Raw genomic sequence first — 17,665 nt, forward strand, 5'->3', positions numbered from 1 at the left:
AAGCGCCTAGCTATAGTGAAGTGCGAGGCGCATAAGAAAGTAACATGTAAAGTGGGAGAGGGAAACGCATTTGCAGACAGGATTGTGAAGCAAACGGCCACAGATTTGGGAAATAAAATGATGACAGTACAGACTGAGGAAGTACCTTGTATGATAGAGAATGGAGTTGCCACAGTCAAAGAAATGCAGGCTGAGGCCACGACCGAAGAGATTCAGGGGTGGGCTGAGGGCTCTGCTGAGTTAGATTTGGAAGGATGTTGGGTGGACAAGGAAACAAAGAATTGGATGTTGCCAAATTGTTACGTGACTGCAATGGTTATAATGGCGCATAGCCCTACCCACATTTGCGCGAAGAAGATGGTACAGCATGTATCCACAGTATGGAAAAATGAGCACATAAAAAAGAATGCAGAAAGACTAGTGCAGAATTGTATTACGTGCCTGCAACACAATGTAGGGAAGGGAACCGTGACTCCAGCAGGTAGTTTTGGCCCACCCTCTATGCCATTTGAGGTGGTCAATTTTGATTTCATAGAAATGGAAAGGTGCCAGAACTACAAATATGTGTTAGTGGCGATTTGTGCATTTAGCAAGTGGGTGGAGGCATATCCTTTAAAAGACTGTACTGCCATGTCAACGGCAAAGGTAATATTAAAGGAGTATTTCTCCCGGTTTGGGTTGCCCCATTTCCTGTGGTCAGACAACGGCCCCCACTTTGTGGGCGCAGTAGTGCTACAGATCTGTGCAGGTCTGCAGATAGAGAAGAGATTCCACAGTTCCAGGCATCCCAGTTCTGCCGGGCTTGTGGAGAGACATAACGGAATCTTGAAGTCAAAGATAGCAAAAATCTGTGCTGGGAGCAAGTTGAGTTGGGTGGATGCATTACCCCTAGCGCTGTTGTGCATGCGCACGTAAGTGCAGGCTAAGACTGGGCTCTGCCCCTATGGATTATAATGGGGAGACCAGCAAATGTATGGTGCGCACCGCAGCCCAAAAGATTATGTGAGGTCGAGCATCCTATGTTAAGCACGTACTGTGGACTTTTAATACAGAAGTTGCACCTGCTGATGAATCAAACGCAGGAGGCGTTACCAGTGCGATATACCGGACCGGGGCACTCGCTGGAGCCTGGAAGTTGGGTCTTAATAAAGAACTTTGAACAGAAGACAGCATTAGCACCCAGGTGGCGTGGCCCCTACCAAGTACTTTTGGCGACGCAAACGGCCATCCGAGTAGACGGACGGAAGGCATCGATCCATGCAACACATGCAAAAAGATTCCCAGGACTGCTGACAACTTCCGACGACCAGAGAAAGGAAACAGTCTCGGAAACTAAAGAAACTGTTGCTGTGGCAATGGACTGGCATCAGCCTGAGCGAGAAGTGAAAGTTGAAACAAAGCGCAAGCGAGAAGTGAAACTCAAAACAGAGCCCGAGGAGGCTGCCAGTAAGGGGAGAGGGTGAAAAGTGCCCCAACGTTGCTCAGCAGAAACAACATCACTGCCGAGCGACACAAACCCTGCATTGCAAACACGAGCAGAAACAACGAGTGTACCCCTTTGGCGCCCACCAGATTCTGCAAATGCACCAAAGCCAAAGAAAGAAACTACATCATTGCCACGGCGCTCATCGCTACCCATCATTGTGCCACAGGCTGACACAGCCTGATACTGGAAATACAACGGCACTATTCACAGATCATACAATACCAGGAGTGAATAGGTATAATTTGCGGCCTCGACAGGCAAAGTGATCCACAGATCTTTGGTGCTTTTCTTTTGCCTTTGGTTCCACTCACGGACGGAGTAGGAGCCAGGGGCGTAGAGGAGAGAAGTGGGAGAATAGTGCAAGTCGGACAATTCAAGACTCACGGCTCCTCGGTGCGCTTATAAAAGTACATGTGTCCTAAGCCAGAGCGGGACAAGCTGGATGCACATAGTACTCTGTCAATAAAGAACTGTTCAGAAATCGTCTGAGCAGTGGGAGAAAGAACAACTAATCTTGCTCGGAGTGGATAAGTGATCTAGGCTGTGAAAAGGCTGGCAGAATTGAACTGACATTTTTCGTTTAACTTTTCTGGCATCAAGAACGAGAGACATTTGCGACGAACTTTGCCAGCAAGAAGAAGAACGATGAAGAACAAGTCAAGACCGGTTTCAGCCTCCTCCTGCACCCCTGCTGAAAAGATGATAGATTTAGAGACTGTAAATTTAGGGGAAAAGCATGGTAAAAGGAATAAGGTACTGATTTGGACATTGGTCCTGTGTTTCTTAAGTATGGTAGTACCAACAATAACAGCTATTACACTATGGTTCCTGGAGTACGTGCACCCATTAGAAACACTTTTGCCAAAAGCAGCTACTAAAAAAGCCTGGTTCATGTAATCACTGGTACTTTGCCCCCAATGGAAGAGAGACAGAAGGATACGGCAACAATACATTGTTGCTCATCATGAACATGACCCATGCGGTTTTAAAGAAAAGAGATTTCTGGGTTTGCGCCCATTTACCACAGCACGGTGGGAAAGGGATAGGCTGGTATGTACAACCGTTGCCATTGATTTATTCATGTGAAGTAACATTAAGTGCAATGTTCTTTGGGAAATGGAACAAGAGTAATACGGGTCAGCTAGATGAGACCAATATGAATGAATTTGAGGAAGTGATCATGAGACCTGTGGGTTGTTCCATATTCCAAAAAGCTCGCGTGTTTTCACTAGAACCCATCAGGAAGAATACACGAAAGATAACAAGACTAGATAGATTACATAAGCAAAATAGATCAACCCCGCCAGCAGAAAAACATCAGTAATGACATTTCGAATGAGGGATGAATGGAATAAAGATGCTGTGCCCCCTGCCTATACAGTGGATCACAGCCCCAAAACTGCTCCCCTATGTCTACAGAAAAAGGATTCCTATAAAGAAGGAACGTTTAGCAACTGCCTGAACACAGTGGTTTTAAGACACAAAATAGAACCCGTGTACGTAGGGGACCCTGTTTACTTTATATGTGGAGAAAAAGCATATCCATGGTTACCTAGGAACTGGGGAGGTACATGCTACCTAGGTCTACTGTTTCCAGGAGTGTTCCTATTGGAGACAGCAGAAGTAGCCAGACGAACAAAAGGTAGAACTCAAAGGAGTAGCGAAGATGGAATGATAGCAATGGACATAGCCAAATCATTTATACCATTCTTGTCCCAAATAGAAAATTCTTACAATATAAGAAAACTATCTGGAATATTAAAAAAAAAAACAATAGATTAAACAACGGATATTTTATTGAATATGACGTTAGAAGAAAAAGGAATAAGACTAATGGCACTTCAAAACAGGATGGCTCTCGATATAATATTAGTTGATCGTGGGGGAGTTTGCAAACTCGTAAAAACTGCATGCTGTGTGTATGTAGATGATTACTCCCCTACGATATTTAAAGCGATCCGGAAATTACATGTCATAAGTTCCACACTCTTTACTGAAGGGGTTTGGGGGAATAGGATCCTGGTTTTGGGGATTATTGCGGTCTTGGGGATGGAAGTTAATTTCGATACTAATGATGGTTCTTGGGATATTCATAACATGCTGCTGTTGCATGCAATGCTTACCAATAGTTTGCACTGAAATAACTGATGGATGTACTAAGGGATGTATGCACATGGTGTCGAGAGGAAAACAAACGCATGGCCAAAATAACAGACACTGAGGAAACAAAAACAGTAAAACAATTCAGGTCGCGGGACTGAAGAGTTCGTTGAAACTCCTCATGAGTAGCCCAGAGAGCAATGCCCACGCTCCCTCTCTGTAGCCTTGGGAGAGAGCTGCAGGGCATTTAATCACTTCACAGCTGCCAGCCAGTCTCGTACGATGGTAGAATATGTTAGAATAAAACAGCTAATGGCTTGAATTATGCTCTTCCTACGCAAAACCCTTTAGAACGTGTCAGCTCCCAGGACACGAATAGTACCTCATAGATAGCAAAGCTTGGAATGTGGCTCTTCCCCCGTGTGCAGCTTGCTTCCAAGAACAGAACCACCATGTTCTGTTCAACAACTAAAAGATGCCTCCGCACTTTCTAATTGCACATTGTTACTAGAATAGACATCGAAAGTGTCATAATCGTCATACTCGTCGGATATGTCCATCGTCATCCTGAGTTCAAAGGAACTTAATAAAGAGGGGTGTTAAACAGGACATTGCTGATTGTAGGATATGCATTTTGTATATATGTAACTGATGTACGCAATTCGCTCTCTTGCGTCCCTCGAGGTCTAGGAAACTCACGTCGCGGGGCGTGAGATCAGAATTGGCCAATTGATACTATTTTTGCTTGCAATAAACCCTAGCATTGGGAATTTGAACTGTGTGTCTGGCGCATCTTTTCGTGTATGGTTATTGCCTTGTTTCCATAGCACGAGGGACCCCTAGGGGCCCCTTTCAGAGTGGTCTGGCATAGCGAAAGTGCCCAATCAAAGGTCTCCGTTTAAATGTGCATAGTGATGCAAGCGGAAAAGTGAAAAGCAGAGGAACCCATGAATGACAAATCTGACATCAGTGGTAAAATGAATACGAAGAGTGGTCATGCTGAGGTATTCGTAAAACCCCTCTCACATTGAAAAGTTTTCGTTGAGAAAAGCGAACTGTGCGCAATTGTGATTTAGAAAGTCCGAGCCCGACAGAAGGAGACCTATGTGAACCATAAATCCTGAAGTTTGTGAACTAAGAATCCTGGAGGAAAGGAACCTTTGTTTTGTTGAATGAACCTAAGGCATCCTGCGAATAAGAAATGTGTGCGACCAAGAGACTCTTTTCCATGGAAGGCCCTGGTCCGTGTCCAGAGCTGCATCCTTGTGTCTTAAACCAGAGTGCATTCCAAGACCCGAGTTTGCCACCTTATCCCCTGCTAAAAAGGCAAAGGGATTTTTTTGCTCAGTTACCTTCACATATTGTTTTGAACACTGTCTTTTTTCCTTTACAAATACATCTTTCCCCAACACATTTATTGTTGTAGAGTAAGGGCAGGCATGATATATATATATTTTTTAGTATAGGCCATTTTGTTTTGACTGACAAATGACTAGGACTGTTTTTTTTTTTTACTTTGATGGTTGAGAGTACTCCCATCTTTAGCTACAGGGCAAGCTAGGAGTTTTTCAAACCTCCCTTTCCTTTCAAGTTACAACAAAGGTTTTTGTACTTGCCAATCTTGTGTGTGTGTCTAATTGTGATACCATGCCTCCCTTACATCGGGATGAACAAGGTATGTAAAGGAGGAAGAAAATGAGCGCTGTAGCAATGAGGGAAGTTGTGACGCACCACTTTGTTCTCAAGTGATCTTTATGTGGAGACACCTGCCTGAACGCTTTCAGCGTTCCGAGGGGCGCGTCTGGTGCCGTTATGTGACGGCCGCCATCTTGGTTTGGTCTGGTTGTCTCTTTGCAGGCACCATTGTTTCCATCACGCCCAGATGGACCAATGCAGCCGGAACCTTTTATTAAGAGAGCACCATTCCAGCTCCCATTTGTCAAGTTGCAAAGCAGCTCATGGCACTCAGAGAATGATCCAAATTACAAGCCTAGGAGAAAACCATTGGCACCACCAAATAAGAGAATGCCTCTTCCTTTTTTTTTTAAATTTAAAAAACACAGGACATCACACGTTTACAAACAACCAAGAAGCCCAACATATTTTAACACACTGCAACCAACAGTGGTGTCATGAGCTGGCACCCAATACAATAAATCTGCAGAAGCAACCACTGCCCTTAATTACTAACCCTCAATATCTCCACCTTACTTCAGCATGTGCAAACTCAAACTTGCCACCCAAACGCAACTTTAAAAGACCATCTCTCCAGACTTCAAATGACAAAACTCTTCACTTCTTGCACCAACAGGCCTACCATGTCCCCGCCAACGCATGCCCACACTGAATGCCTGAGGTTTCCTCCATGTATACAAATCTCTTGATGCCCCGAACATATCACATCTAGAAAGCTGTCATGCATTAATAGCTCAGTACCAACAACACAAAGCACTACAATCTTGCGTTTTCCTTCTCCTAACTAACCAATACCACCCATTCTTTTTCTGATCACTAGAACACCTGGAGACCACGAATATGGCAGCAGTAAGCCGTACACATCCTAAAATAGCATAGTACCATTTGTGGTATATGAGGTAGCAGATGCAATTAACTGTTACCATCTGATCTATTTCCTGGTGCTTACTTGGGATTCACTATTTCAATGTTGGTATATGTATAGGAACTAAAGCATCAAAGAAAGGTGAATTCTTATTGGGATGCAAGCATCAAATGATTGCTCAAGGGAGAATTAGGGGAGAGAATGGGGCTTAAATGAATAAGGTGTTCACTTATAGGATATGTAAGCTTCATGGATTTAAATATTGTAGAATATTGAACAGAGGTACAAGACTGGCGGCTGTCACAAAGCCAAGTGAAATTAAGAAAAACAGACAGACTCAGGAAGATCTGGCTAGACAGTCTTTTATTATGGGTGGAGGAACCAAAAAGGTAAAGAAATCATGCCACCTTCTAAATAAATTAAACCTTGAACTTCCTGGTATCTCCCAATTAACTCCCTTTTTGTCTCAGTAACAGGGTTTGGTGGAGCGTGTCCTATTGCAAAAAACCTAAATATGGGCGTGCAGCACTCTTCTCCTACTACTTGGGATTAACAACATATGGTCTCCCAGGACTCACTCCTCTCAGAACGTGACAAGTTATGAGGTTCTCCCCACACCAAAGAAAAGTCCTTCACACCATTTTCACCAAGTTCAGTTTTAACATACTCTTAATTTCAAACACAATCAACACAAAGAAAGTCTCTGGGTTCAGTAATTTACAGTTTAAAGAGTCTCTGATTCCAAACACAAGGGAAGACTATCTGGGATCCTCCCTGAATTATTCGCTAACGCACACTCTGGGGTGTTATGCGAGTTGCTTTTTTTCTTTCTTCTTCCTTCCACTGGTTTGGGTGGTCTTAATGCCCTAGGCTCCTGGAAGGGCTCATCCCCCGAGTCCCACCTTGACCCGCAATCTATGCCCCAACCACTGCCGGGATGGGGGCTGGACACCACCAGGCAAAACCTCAAAGCCTTCATCATTTTTGCCAGTGGAGTCTGAAGGAGAGGGTAAGGAGGTAGGCCCCAGAACCTCTACTCAAAGGCAGCCCACAAACGTCCCTCTACAGGTTGGATTACTGGCTCATGGTCCTGCACACAGTCTCCAATCCATTCCCTGTGCTCGATTTCATAATAGTCTCATATCCTTCTCTGTAACCCCTGGATTCTCTGCCTCCTCGATGCTTGTTCATCCACCTCCTTTCTCCCTTTGGCAGAGGCTACACATTCTCTTCTACTTCTCCCTTCACTCCATTTCCTCCTCGTTCTCTTTAGTAGTTATCTCCTCTGTACTCTCCTTTGATCTTGTGTCATTTTCTTCTCCTTCCGTCTCTTCAGAATAGTTTGTCTCACTGCCTCCTCAGGGCCTTTCCACCATGCTCTCTTCTCTCAAATCTCTTATTTCTGGGTTTAATACCACTTATTTTCTTCAACCTCCCTCGTTCACCTCATTTGTCTCCCTGTTCCATCAACTCCTCTTTTCTCCAATCACCCATCATTTACTCCTCTGGCCTTCTTTCTACAATCACCGCACTTCTCCTCCACTTCTTTCTCCAATTATCCATTTCCTCCAATGCCATCTCCTCCATACAGCCTCTCTTATATCCAATCTTCTTTCCTCTCTCCTGCCTCTCGCTCCAGGCTTCCCGCCTCTCCAGTGCTCAACACCAGCTGGCTTAGGTTTTTCCCTTCTATAATACTGGAAGGCCTGCAATTCATATCTTAAACCAAGGAATATTTCCCTGGTGTGGGCAGGTTGGTGGATTCTTTGGTATTGGCTGAGCGTGCACCGACTCAGATTCCTTTCAGGTTTGTCCTCCCGGTACCGCCTCTATTTGCCTCGCACCACTGAAAACCAAGATGAACTCTGCATACATCTCTCTCCCCCCTCCAGGTAATAATACGAGTGGGAGACATTTAAAACAATTCTTTGGAGATAAAGAATTTGAAACACAAAATGAATCAGGTTTAGTGTGATTGTATATATTAGGTTAATTGTATATCAGAAATGGTTTAATATTGTGATGTGTATTTCTTTTGGGATTAATTAGGTGATTATTGTACTTGTGGTGTCCATACAAATGATTGATATTTCTTTTTAAAGATTAATCCTAAGAAATACATTTTGAACTAACAGGATAACGTTTACCTGTGTAGGGCATTAGCGAATGGGCCTGTGATGTTTACAGTATGCAGATCTAGGGGTAGCCCATTTGTCTTGAACCCTACAGTCTGTTACAAAGAGTGACATTTATTGAAGGATTGCTACCTTGATCTCTTAAACGGGACACCACCAACACCAGCAGGAGGAGCCATATGACAAGCCCTTGATGCATTGTATTGTATTGTACAAACATTTATAGCGCGCAGACAAAGACCAAGAGGCATCAAGGCGCTAAAAGGATGGACGAGGGAGGAAGTTTCATAAACTGAAAAGAATAAAACAAGGGTTTTCAAGTTCTTACGAAAAGGAAGGTATTCAGGAATGGTACGAAGCTCGAGCGGAAGGTCATTTCAGAGTGTGGGAGCAAGATAAGTAAAGGATCTACCTCCAGCTCTTGCCTGGCAGAATCTGGGTATGCACAATAGCAATTGGTTAGCCGAGCTGAGGGGTCTCCTAGGCTGGTAGGGCACAATCCCAGATCGTAGAAATTCACCCCAGTGTTATGTATGGCACGATGAACAAGGCAAAGGATTTTAAACTTAACTCTACTCCTAATAGGGAGCCAGTGAAGACGATGTAGGTCTAGAGAATGTGCAAGTCTGGGAGCTCCTAGAGCGAGGCGACCAGCAGCATTCTGGAGAATGTCTAGAGATTGCAATACAGCATCAGGTTGATCAAGATAGATTCCATTACAGTAGTCTAGGGACCCCCATAATAGATGCAGTAACTATCTTCGTCCTAGCTTCAGATGGAAGTAACGGAAGAATGTTTAATACTTTCAGTTTGACAAATCCGAGTTGGCAAACCGCAGAGATTTGGGTCTTTCTGGAGCCTGAGGACATGACTTTGATCCCTAGGACTTTTTACTTCTTGTGTATGTTCAGGGCATGGGCCAAAAGAGGTAGGCCAGTACTCAAGTCCAGGTCTGTCTTGTATTGTTAGACCCAACCAGTAGGACCTCTACTTCAGCTCTGTTGAGTTTAAGCCAATTATTGGCCTACCAGTCCCTAACCGCAGATAAAGTCTTTCAATTGGTGGGGGGGGTCAGAAGAGGGACCATTGAGGTGAAAGAATCTGCGTGTTACTTGCGTATGAAAAGAAATGTACCCCATGGCTGGTAATCAGATTGGCAAGGGCACGCATGTATACATTGAACAAAAGAGGGGAAAGGGCAGACCACTAGGGAACCCCGTAGTTCAAAGCAGTAGGGGAGGAAGTGAAAGAGGGGAGAGAAACCATTTGAAACTGCATGCATGGGCTGAGGTGAAAGAAGCCAGGGGAACCTCTGCACGACCCATGGGCCCAGCATCACTTAGGGGGCTGCGTCCGCCAGATCCCATGGCTTTCTAAGCTCTCAGCCCCCAAAGTTAGGCAAGGGACTTGTCACATGGTATAAACGTACAGTCCATTCCAATTAATCAGGAGAACCCGAGTGGGGAATTGAGAAGACTGTGAAAGGAGCGCGTGATAGAACCAAAAAGAGGCTAGTGAGCGGTTGCCATTTATTGCCATTACACAGAGTGCTGGAAGCAGAATCCAAATGTGTTGACCTTCTCAATCTATACACAGGAAGTTGGGTAGTGTCACAGACCGAGGGATCAACAAAGGACTGACACCAGAATTTCGGTACTAAAAGAGATTTTGCTGTACACAGCACCGGCCTGGGAGTAAACCAGATAAACCAAGTCTTCAATAACAGTGTGGAAGGTCCAAGGGAAACCTAAACAAGTGGAAGTCCGTTTATGATAAGGGTTAGCATCCTATGTCTCAAAGTTTTCCTAGGGGGCTGTGTGTCGTCCTGGAGCACCTTCCTGACAGAGGTATCAAGTCACTCACAGTTCTCCACTTGGTGGCATATCCAGCACCCCTCCTAGGCAGTGGTTAGCTGGCTTGCTGATGGCAGTCAATTTCTTACCCATCAGAAATGGGTTTTTTTCCAGCCATCATCAATATAGACCCCACCAAGGGCAATGCAGCACCTGTGGACTAAGAGCCCTCACAGCCCAGTGTTCTTAAGATGATCCCTCCAATCTCTGCACAAATGTCTCAGGTTCTTTAGCAGTTCGAGTGATTCCAACCAGATCCTGAATATGGCTCTCAGCCTCACAACCTTTCTTCCTCTTTCTCTTGTGCAGTCCTTGGCTTTTAGCCTATGCAGTACCTGGGTATGGGAAAACAAGGCGTTCTACCACTTGTACCTTAGCTGCACCCCAACTACAGGCCCATTGGCTTCATCACCTACCACTCACCACACCCACAATAGGCTTTGGGCCTCCTGGCTTGGATAATTCTCTTCTTTTACTTGTTGGGCGGCCTGCAACTTTGCAGATGGAGCTTATAAAAATGAGGAGCTTCCATTTTGGAATCTGTTGGTTGCCTAACTCCACCATGGCTGCCTTAACACAGTGCACTGTTGCCATCCAAGCATTTGTGGTTTCTACTGATCTCCTAGTATCTGCTTCTTCTGGTAAGATCACAATCACCGTTGATTCCATGGACCACACTCGTACACTTGTTATTTTACACTCGCACACTAATCATTTTGTTGCAAAGTCATCTAACAGGCTCACCAGGGAATTTAAGCATTATCCACCAGCCTGTCAGAGTGGGCTGTTGGGGATGTGGTCTGAAAATAGATGTTGGAAATGGGGGAAAAGCCTGGGGGGGGGGAATCGCTGCATACCACCTTCAGGGTTGGCATCACTAATCGGCTGGCTTTTTTCTTACTCCATTTACCCCATTTCCCAGGTGAGACTTGGTCACTGTAGACAGACATTACACACCAGACAAGATGGTAAGCATCATGGGGAAAACTTTCTAATTTGTTATCAACCAACCAACAAGTCGAGTTGCAGACTGTTGCATTACAGTACACATTTATATATTCTTTGTTAGTCTTTATTCTGTCTAAACCATTTTAAAGTAATACTTAAAGCTGGCCTGCATTAATTAGATGAATACACTTTCTCCCCTCCTGCAGGTTAAATCATGTCTCAGGTGGGACTCACCTACAAAGAAATCAGGATATTTCTCATCAGCCTTCTACATATCATGAGCTGGTGGGGTTAGGGAAGAGCCTGGGAGTCGGTTTCATTACAGGTTTTCAAAACTATGACTGGAGTGTTGCTGGTAGAATCAAATGCAGCTGTGCAAGTACTTGGCACTACTGGAAGCTCCTCACGCCCTGGATACGCATGTGCTGTCCTACCATACTCAGGGTTTCTACATCTTGTTTGAGCTCATAGGTGCTGGGAAGAAAGTTCTGGACAAAGAAACGACAACCAATGGAGAACAGTGCAAGAGGGGAAAAGAGCCTGGGTGTTACTTGCAGAGCCACACTGCAAGTGGCAGCAGTGAAGTCCGGGGTCCCTGAACGCCATGCATGCTTGTGTCCTGGTCTCCTCCACTGCCATGTGCTAAGGAAATGGGTAAAGGAAATACTAAACACCCACGGGTGCTGCTAGCAAGGGTGTTATGTGTGAGAATGCTGATCAGCTAAATGACCCATCACCTTTTTGTAGTTTGTTTGTGAAATCTCTGGCAGCATTATATTTGATAGTGCACGGTATTGCTTCTTCAAAGCACAAGAGGCTGCCAATCGGAACCTGACCCTTCTCTTCTCCAGGCAGAGGATCTCTTAACTGATCGCTGGTTGCTGAGGAAAAACCAAGGATCCCACGGCCCAGAGGGAGATGTCACTCATGCTGTGCACCCTAATGCAGACTACCCACAAGCCCTTTTGGTCATCTGACGGAAAATAGCAGGTGAGCGTTTTGGAAGTGACAGGAAGGTCTGCGCACCAGACACCATTGGCACAAATTAGGCACAAGGTGACAACGTTTGATTTGGAAAGCTGTGGACTGTTACAAAGATCTTTACAATGGCTTAGTCGGAAGATGTACGAGGAGATTGCAGATCCTGCAAAACGGTGCAGCCCCATTGTTATACAGGACGATGCGACAGTGACGTAGGAAACTAATTCTGAAAGAACTTTACGCACTTCCAATATATCAACAATCTCTGTTTAAAAGCCTAACTAGCAAAAATAAATGATCTATAAAACCCAATCAGTTCGGATCCCTCGGCATTTAGAGAAGTTGACATATGATTATGCCCTCATAAAGCAAAGGGGATCATCGTCTTCAGACATGTAAATCAGCTTTCATTTCAGATGAACATCACTGAAAGGGCGAGCCAAGGGAATAGTCTATATCCATTAAAGAACTCCAACATGCACGTAAGACCTAACTATTAAAGAAACCCTTTATTTAACTAGCCTTCCAACGTCAAAAAATTGAGTGATGCTAAATTGGGTAATAATAAAAGCTACTAATAAAGTGCTTACAAACCGGAGGAATCCATCATTAAGCACCATATAAAAATGTGATATTTCAAGTATTATTAGCACTGTACAGAATGTAAATAAAATGGACCAGATAAAGGAATAGGTTCACCAACAACATTGGAGCAACGAAACAGTGCAGTATAACTCCACCATGCCACTAATGAAAGTCCAGTCGTTCCAGATAGAACTGCATGCATCAATGACAATAGAGTTTATATGCAACCCATTCTGTGTGTTTAATCCCACATCTCCAATGTTGGCAAATCCACCAGGGAGCACTTCCCCATTTGCTATGAACAGGCTGATAGAACACTGAATTTTGGCATCATGATAGCCTCTCAACACTGTTTCTTCGAGAACAAGATAGGACCATTACAGACCACATCTACTACCATGCCTGCACATCATAACCTCTACATCCAAGGATGTCTGAAATGCCAAAATAGTGAAATCATGTATGCCCATCCTAGTCTTCCTTTGGGATGAATATTCCACCAGACATGTAAGCATGCCAACATCACCAATGAAGAAGCCTAAAACAGGTCATTTGGAAAACTCTTTGCCGACTTAACCAAGAGAGGAAGCGGATCCATCACGTGACGAATATCTCTGCGTCATTTTTCAGAAACTTAAGTCCCAATATTAATCTTTTACATATGCTATACTATTTAATCACGAATGCTTTGATTGATTTTGCATTTTTCATTCCCCTTCTATATCTTTGCTTTAGATTCGTTATCTGATTGTTCATATATGACTACTACCCACTACGCTATGAGACTCACTAGCTTTACTAAATAGGTTAGTGCTCCTAGAGTTCATTAACTTTGAAATTTGACATTTTTACTGACCCAGTGAGTCCAACATATTGTGTTCTGATTTCTGATGGTTTTTAGGACATCACCAGGAATATACCTTGGTGAGTACAGTAGTTGCTCCTTTTAATCACCCGCTAGCAATAGCACAGTACTAATCCTTAGCCCACTCATGATCTATCCCTCAAGTGACTAATCGGAGAGCGACTAACATCTTCTCTCCCCCCTACTCTCACCGCTTTGGCGGCTATCTTAAGTACGATTACTCCTTGGGTGCTTCTTCTACCAAACCTTTAAGCAGATCATTTTTAGCAACTATTATTCTGCATGGATGTAACTCGCACATTGTTCTGAATTTAGGCTCACCCTCACATGGAGTAACAAGAACATGCTAATGATAGCCTAATGATGAGCAGGTTCATTGAGACCAATTATTTTTACATGTCCTCCTGATGTGGTTTCTCTCCCCACCCTCCCAACCCTGCCAATGGTATGTACCTATGACTTATGTATTGTTTATGCTATCATTATTTAATCTTTATTTCGCACTACAATTTCTTTTGCTTTAGTACATGCATGTATTGTGATCAGCCTTGACAAAGACACTTGTGTCGAAACACGTGTAGGCTGAAAAGGGAAATCTTCTCTATCTGAAGGCTGAAAAGAAACATTTCTGTGACATACATAAATTAAACAGAAATTTACCCAGCGTCTTTGGACATTCGAGTTGATTATATGCAATTAAGTGAAGTTTGTCATTGTACTTCAACTACTGTTTAGGCTAGCACAACCAAACAGAGCTATACTTTTTTCTGTTTTGGTTTTTGTCTGAGTTGAGCCTCTCCTATTTCAGGACACCTAGCACACTTTAAATCGGATTTACTCAATCCTTCCTTCCTTTCTTGGTTGTTAATCTCTTCAAAGACTTCACTTTGCGTCTCTCGCGTTACTTTCATGACATGGCACACACTTTCAGGCAACCCGTTAACCTGTCCGTGTTCCCGGAGCTTAACAGATACTTTAAGTGTCTCGCGTCTCTCTGCTTCTATTCCTTTCAATTTGCTGGCTTGGTATTAGTCTCGCAGACCACTGCGTCTTCGCTGTGTCCTTCTCTACTGTGCCTGGTTCCAGTTGTCTCGCATTCTCGGGCGGTGGGCTTTTTGCATTCTGGCTTCCATTTCCGCCGTCTGGATTCGCCTCCATATCGCTTCCCACAGCGTGCTTTTTCTCAGCGTTCTGACCAGTGTCAGCACAGGTCACGGCACAACTCAGCCTCTGCAGCTCTCCCTCCTGTCTGTCAGCTGTGGCAGATTTAAGTTTCCCAGCATGACTGAAAGACTTCCAAAGACTAGACCACTGTGTTGGTTTACTGGTCGTAGTCATCTTCATTGCTCCATCCGTCTTTCTTGTCTCAGTTGTTACCATGCTGTTACTTGTGTGATGTTCGGGAATACTTGAAGTAGATCTAACAAGTGGTTGAGGGTGAGTGTTACAATATGCCATCAGGGCATGAGGAATGGCGGGAGTATCCCTAAAAGGGAATGGGGGGGTGGGTATGCGACTTTCTCCAATGATGTTCAGTCATCCCCCTGAGGGTTGTCTCAGATAGCCGCCTGAGGGTCAGGATCAGGTAGCAGTTCTGGTCCCCTGGCCACATGGGTAGAAGCTATCCCAGGGAAAGGAATGACATCAGATTATCACAGCACCCCATTTAACAGTAATAAGAGTACGAATATATACGGTTGTTGCACATAGCAGTGGTTGGAATTGTTCCGTGATACCACTTTCAGGTACTGGGCGCATATTGTGCATTTAGCTGCCTCTAATACAACTCAACACTAACCATTCTCTTGCCTAGCAAAATACAGATGCTTACCTGGAGGTGCTCTGAAAGGGCTGCGAGACAACATTAGCACTATACAAAAACAATACAATAGATACAATGATGCTGTGTTTCACCCACTCAAAGCTTGTGAAAATGACCATATTGCCTTTCACAAAATGTCGGAGGATTGCGAGGTGACTGAAAAGTGTATCTAGGATCTATGGTGTCAGCAGGATAACAGGGATTTTGCCCATTCAGAGGTATCAGGACCAGTCCTCTATACTATTAATTCAGGCCATGCATCTACTCTCTCAGATGTTCAGAGATGGATCTGTGCACTATTGTTAAATCAGTCCACTATTGGATTGGACAAATCGCACATGGACATACTTTTGGCCTAACTTAAAACTGTATTCAACTAAATGGTAGTTGTCTATACTTGAAATAGCAGGAGACTGGCACCACTGTCAGCTTGACAAAGTAGATATACTATGAAATAGAGGCCAGAAATGCATAGCTATGTCCTAATCAAATAACTAACTATACAAACCATGGCATGGTCATGTTAACCAGATGTCCCAATGTGCAGCGATGCATTGACTGTGACTTAACGCTGGGTGATTGATGTCATAATAGGGCAATACAATGTATGTAGGTGATATGCAAGTGTACTATAGCTTTTTTCTTTTTTGCTAAACACTTGTTCTACTCAAATAGTTAATGGGTTAGGTTTCACTTGTTCCGTGATTGAATTTATAATTCAAAATCGTATACAGTAACATATTAGAGATTGCAAGTGACAGTCAAGCAGAAAAGACGAATAATGGAGACAATAACTCTAATCATAGGTATATGTGAGATGAAAGACGTGCAAAAAGAAGGCAAATGAAGTATTACCATCAGCTTAGTCATGGTTGGCCTTGGACCGCCAATAAAGTTGCTGTCCTCTTCATCCTGGGTTTCCTGCTGCTTTGTGATGGGAGGTCTTTGAGGCTCTTCTTTGAGATACTCCGAGTCATAAAGGTGAATGAACTGCATGCCACAGAGCGCCGCTGCTCTGCACACTCCCGGTACCTCCTGAACCCGTCGGTACCAGCCTAATATTAGCGGGAAATCAGCAAGCTTTTCTTTTTGTTTCTTGCGGACAGAAACCTTAAAAACAACAAAATAGCACACTTTCTTTTAGTTTGGGTTATCACTGAGCCTTGGACAGCAAGTCTGCTATACATTTTATGATACTCCAGTCCGCTCGGTAAAAATAAATTCGAGGACAGTGCCAGGCTTTTCAGTCGCATATATTTTTCAGCACCACCTTTCATTTATTTGAATAAAATGCAAGTTAATCCCAATTCCTTATTTCTAGTTTAGGCCATTAGTTGTTGGTCGCGATACCTATAAGCCAAAACTGTTGCATTAGACTAAAGATAGGGAGGAATGGCATATGAGGAGGGGCACAGCCTGTAGGTTTTGTTTGGTTATGTGCCACCCACTAACTGCACACAGCCATGCTAAACCCTGTGGCCATTCCCACCCAGTGCCTGCCCCTGCCCGCCCAAAACACCTCCTCATGGGAACTCGTCACTTTAATCAAACCTTACCATCAGACTTTGCACTCAAAGTGTCTGCCAGTGTTTTTTCAAAGCAGTCTTCTGCGAATTTATGACTTAATTATAGTTGCAAACCTGCTACTGGTGTAATAGTCTTACCAGGTCTGCCTTCAGTCACTAGACGTATAAGCACTCTGTGTGTCCTTCAATGAAGTTGTGTTAAAAACAAGAATTGTCAAAGCCAACAGCCCTGACCTGTGTATTAGGCATTTGCTAATCACTGCTATAAGATGCCCAGGTACCGCACCTTTTTGACCCAAACACCATCAATGGTCAGTAAATACCACTACGGCAGTGCCTGGCAAGTGCCTTTCCCATGCCTGCACAAAAGCCCAAATTGTTCGCATTGCAAATGCCGGTTTACTGTGAGCCTGTTGATGCAGTTAACTTAGCCTCAGATGCTATGTTAGGCTACGTACTCACTGTTCACAATTCAGAACCCTGCAGCCATGTTGACGATCTGGAACCTGACTAAAAACACAGAAACAACAACATGGCAGAAATGTAGCTCTCAACCTTTCGAAGTTTGAGGGCCCTCAAACATAAAAAAAAGCATTCATTTCAACAGCCGCATTAATACATTAGCCTGAAGCAAATAGTCTGTGTCAAGTGGTCAATTCCTGTTTGAAAATTAGAGGAACATGCTGGTCTGATCCACAAAAGAAGGTCAGAAAAGACTTTCAAGGTGATCCAAGCACATGCATTAGGGGGAGAAGTTCACCGCAGTGGAGAGATGATGGCAATGTGTCTTTTGGTCCACCAGGT

The 17,665-nt window shown here is 44.0% G+C and overlaps 1 protein-coding gene across 4 annotated transcripts in view; it reads right to left on the minus strand.

Annotated features, from left to right (window-relative positions):
- Positions 1-17,665, minus strand: part of GSTCD (glutathione S-transferase C-terminal domain containing) — a 1,401,422-nt gene that overhangs the window by 1,049,396 nt on the left and 334,361 nt on the right. For all 4 annotated transcript variants that reach the window (XM_069630950.1, XM_069630949.1, XM_069630947.1 and 1 more), the window contains one exon: positions 16,191-16,445. In XM_069630950.1, coding sequence (XP_069487051.1) covers positions 16,191-16,445 — 255 coding nt within the window. The remainder of the gene's footprint in view (positions 1-16,190; positions 16,446-17,665) is intronic.

Source organism: Ambystoma mexicanum, chromosome 6q (genome assembly GCF_040938575.1).
Source record: "Ambystoma mexicanum isolate Mex_15411 chromosome 6q, UKY_AmexF1_1, whole genome shotgun sequence".
Lineage (NCBI taxonomy): Eukaryota > Metazoa > Chordata > Amphibia > Caudata > Ambystomatidae > Ambystoma > Ambystoma mexicanum.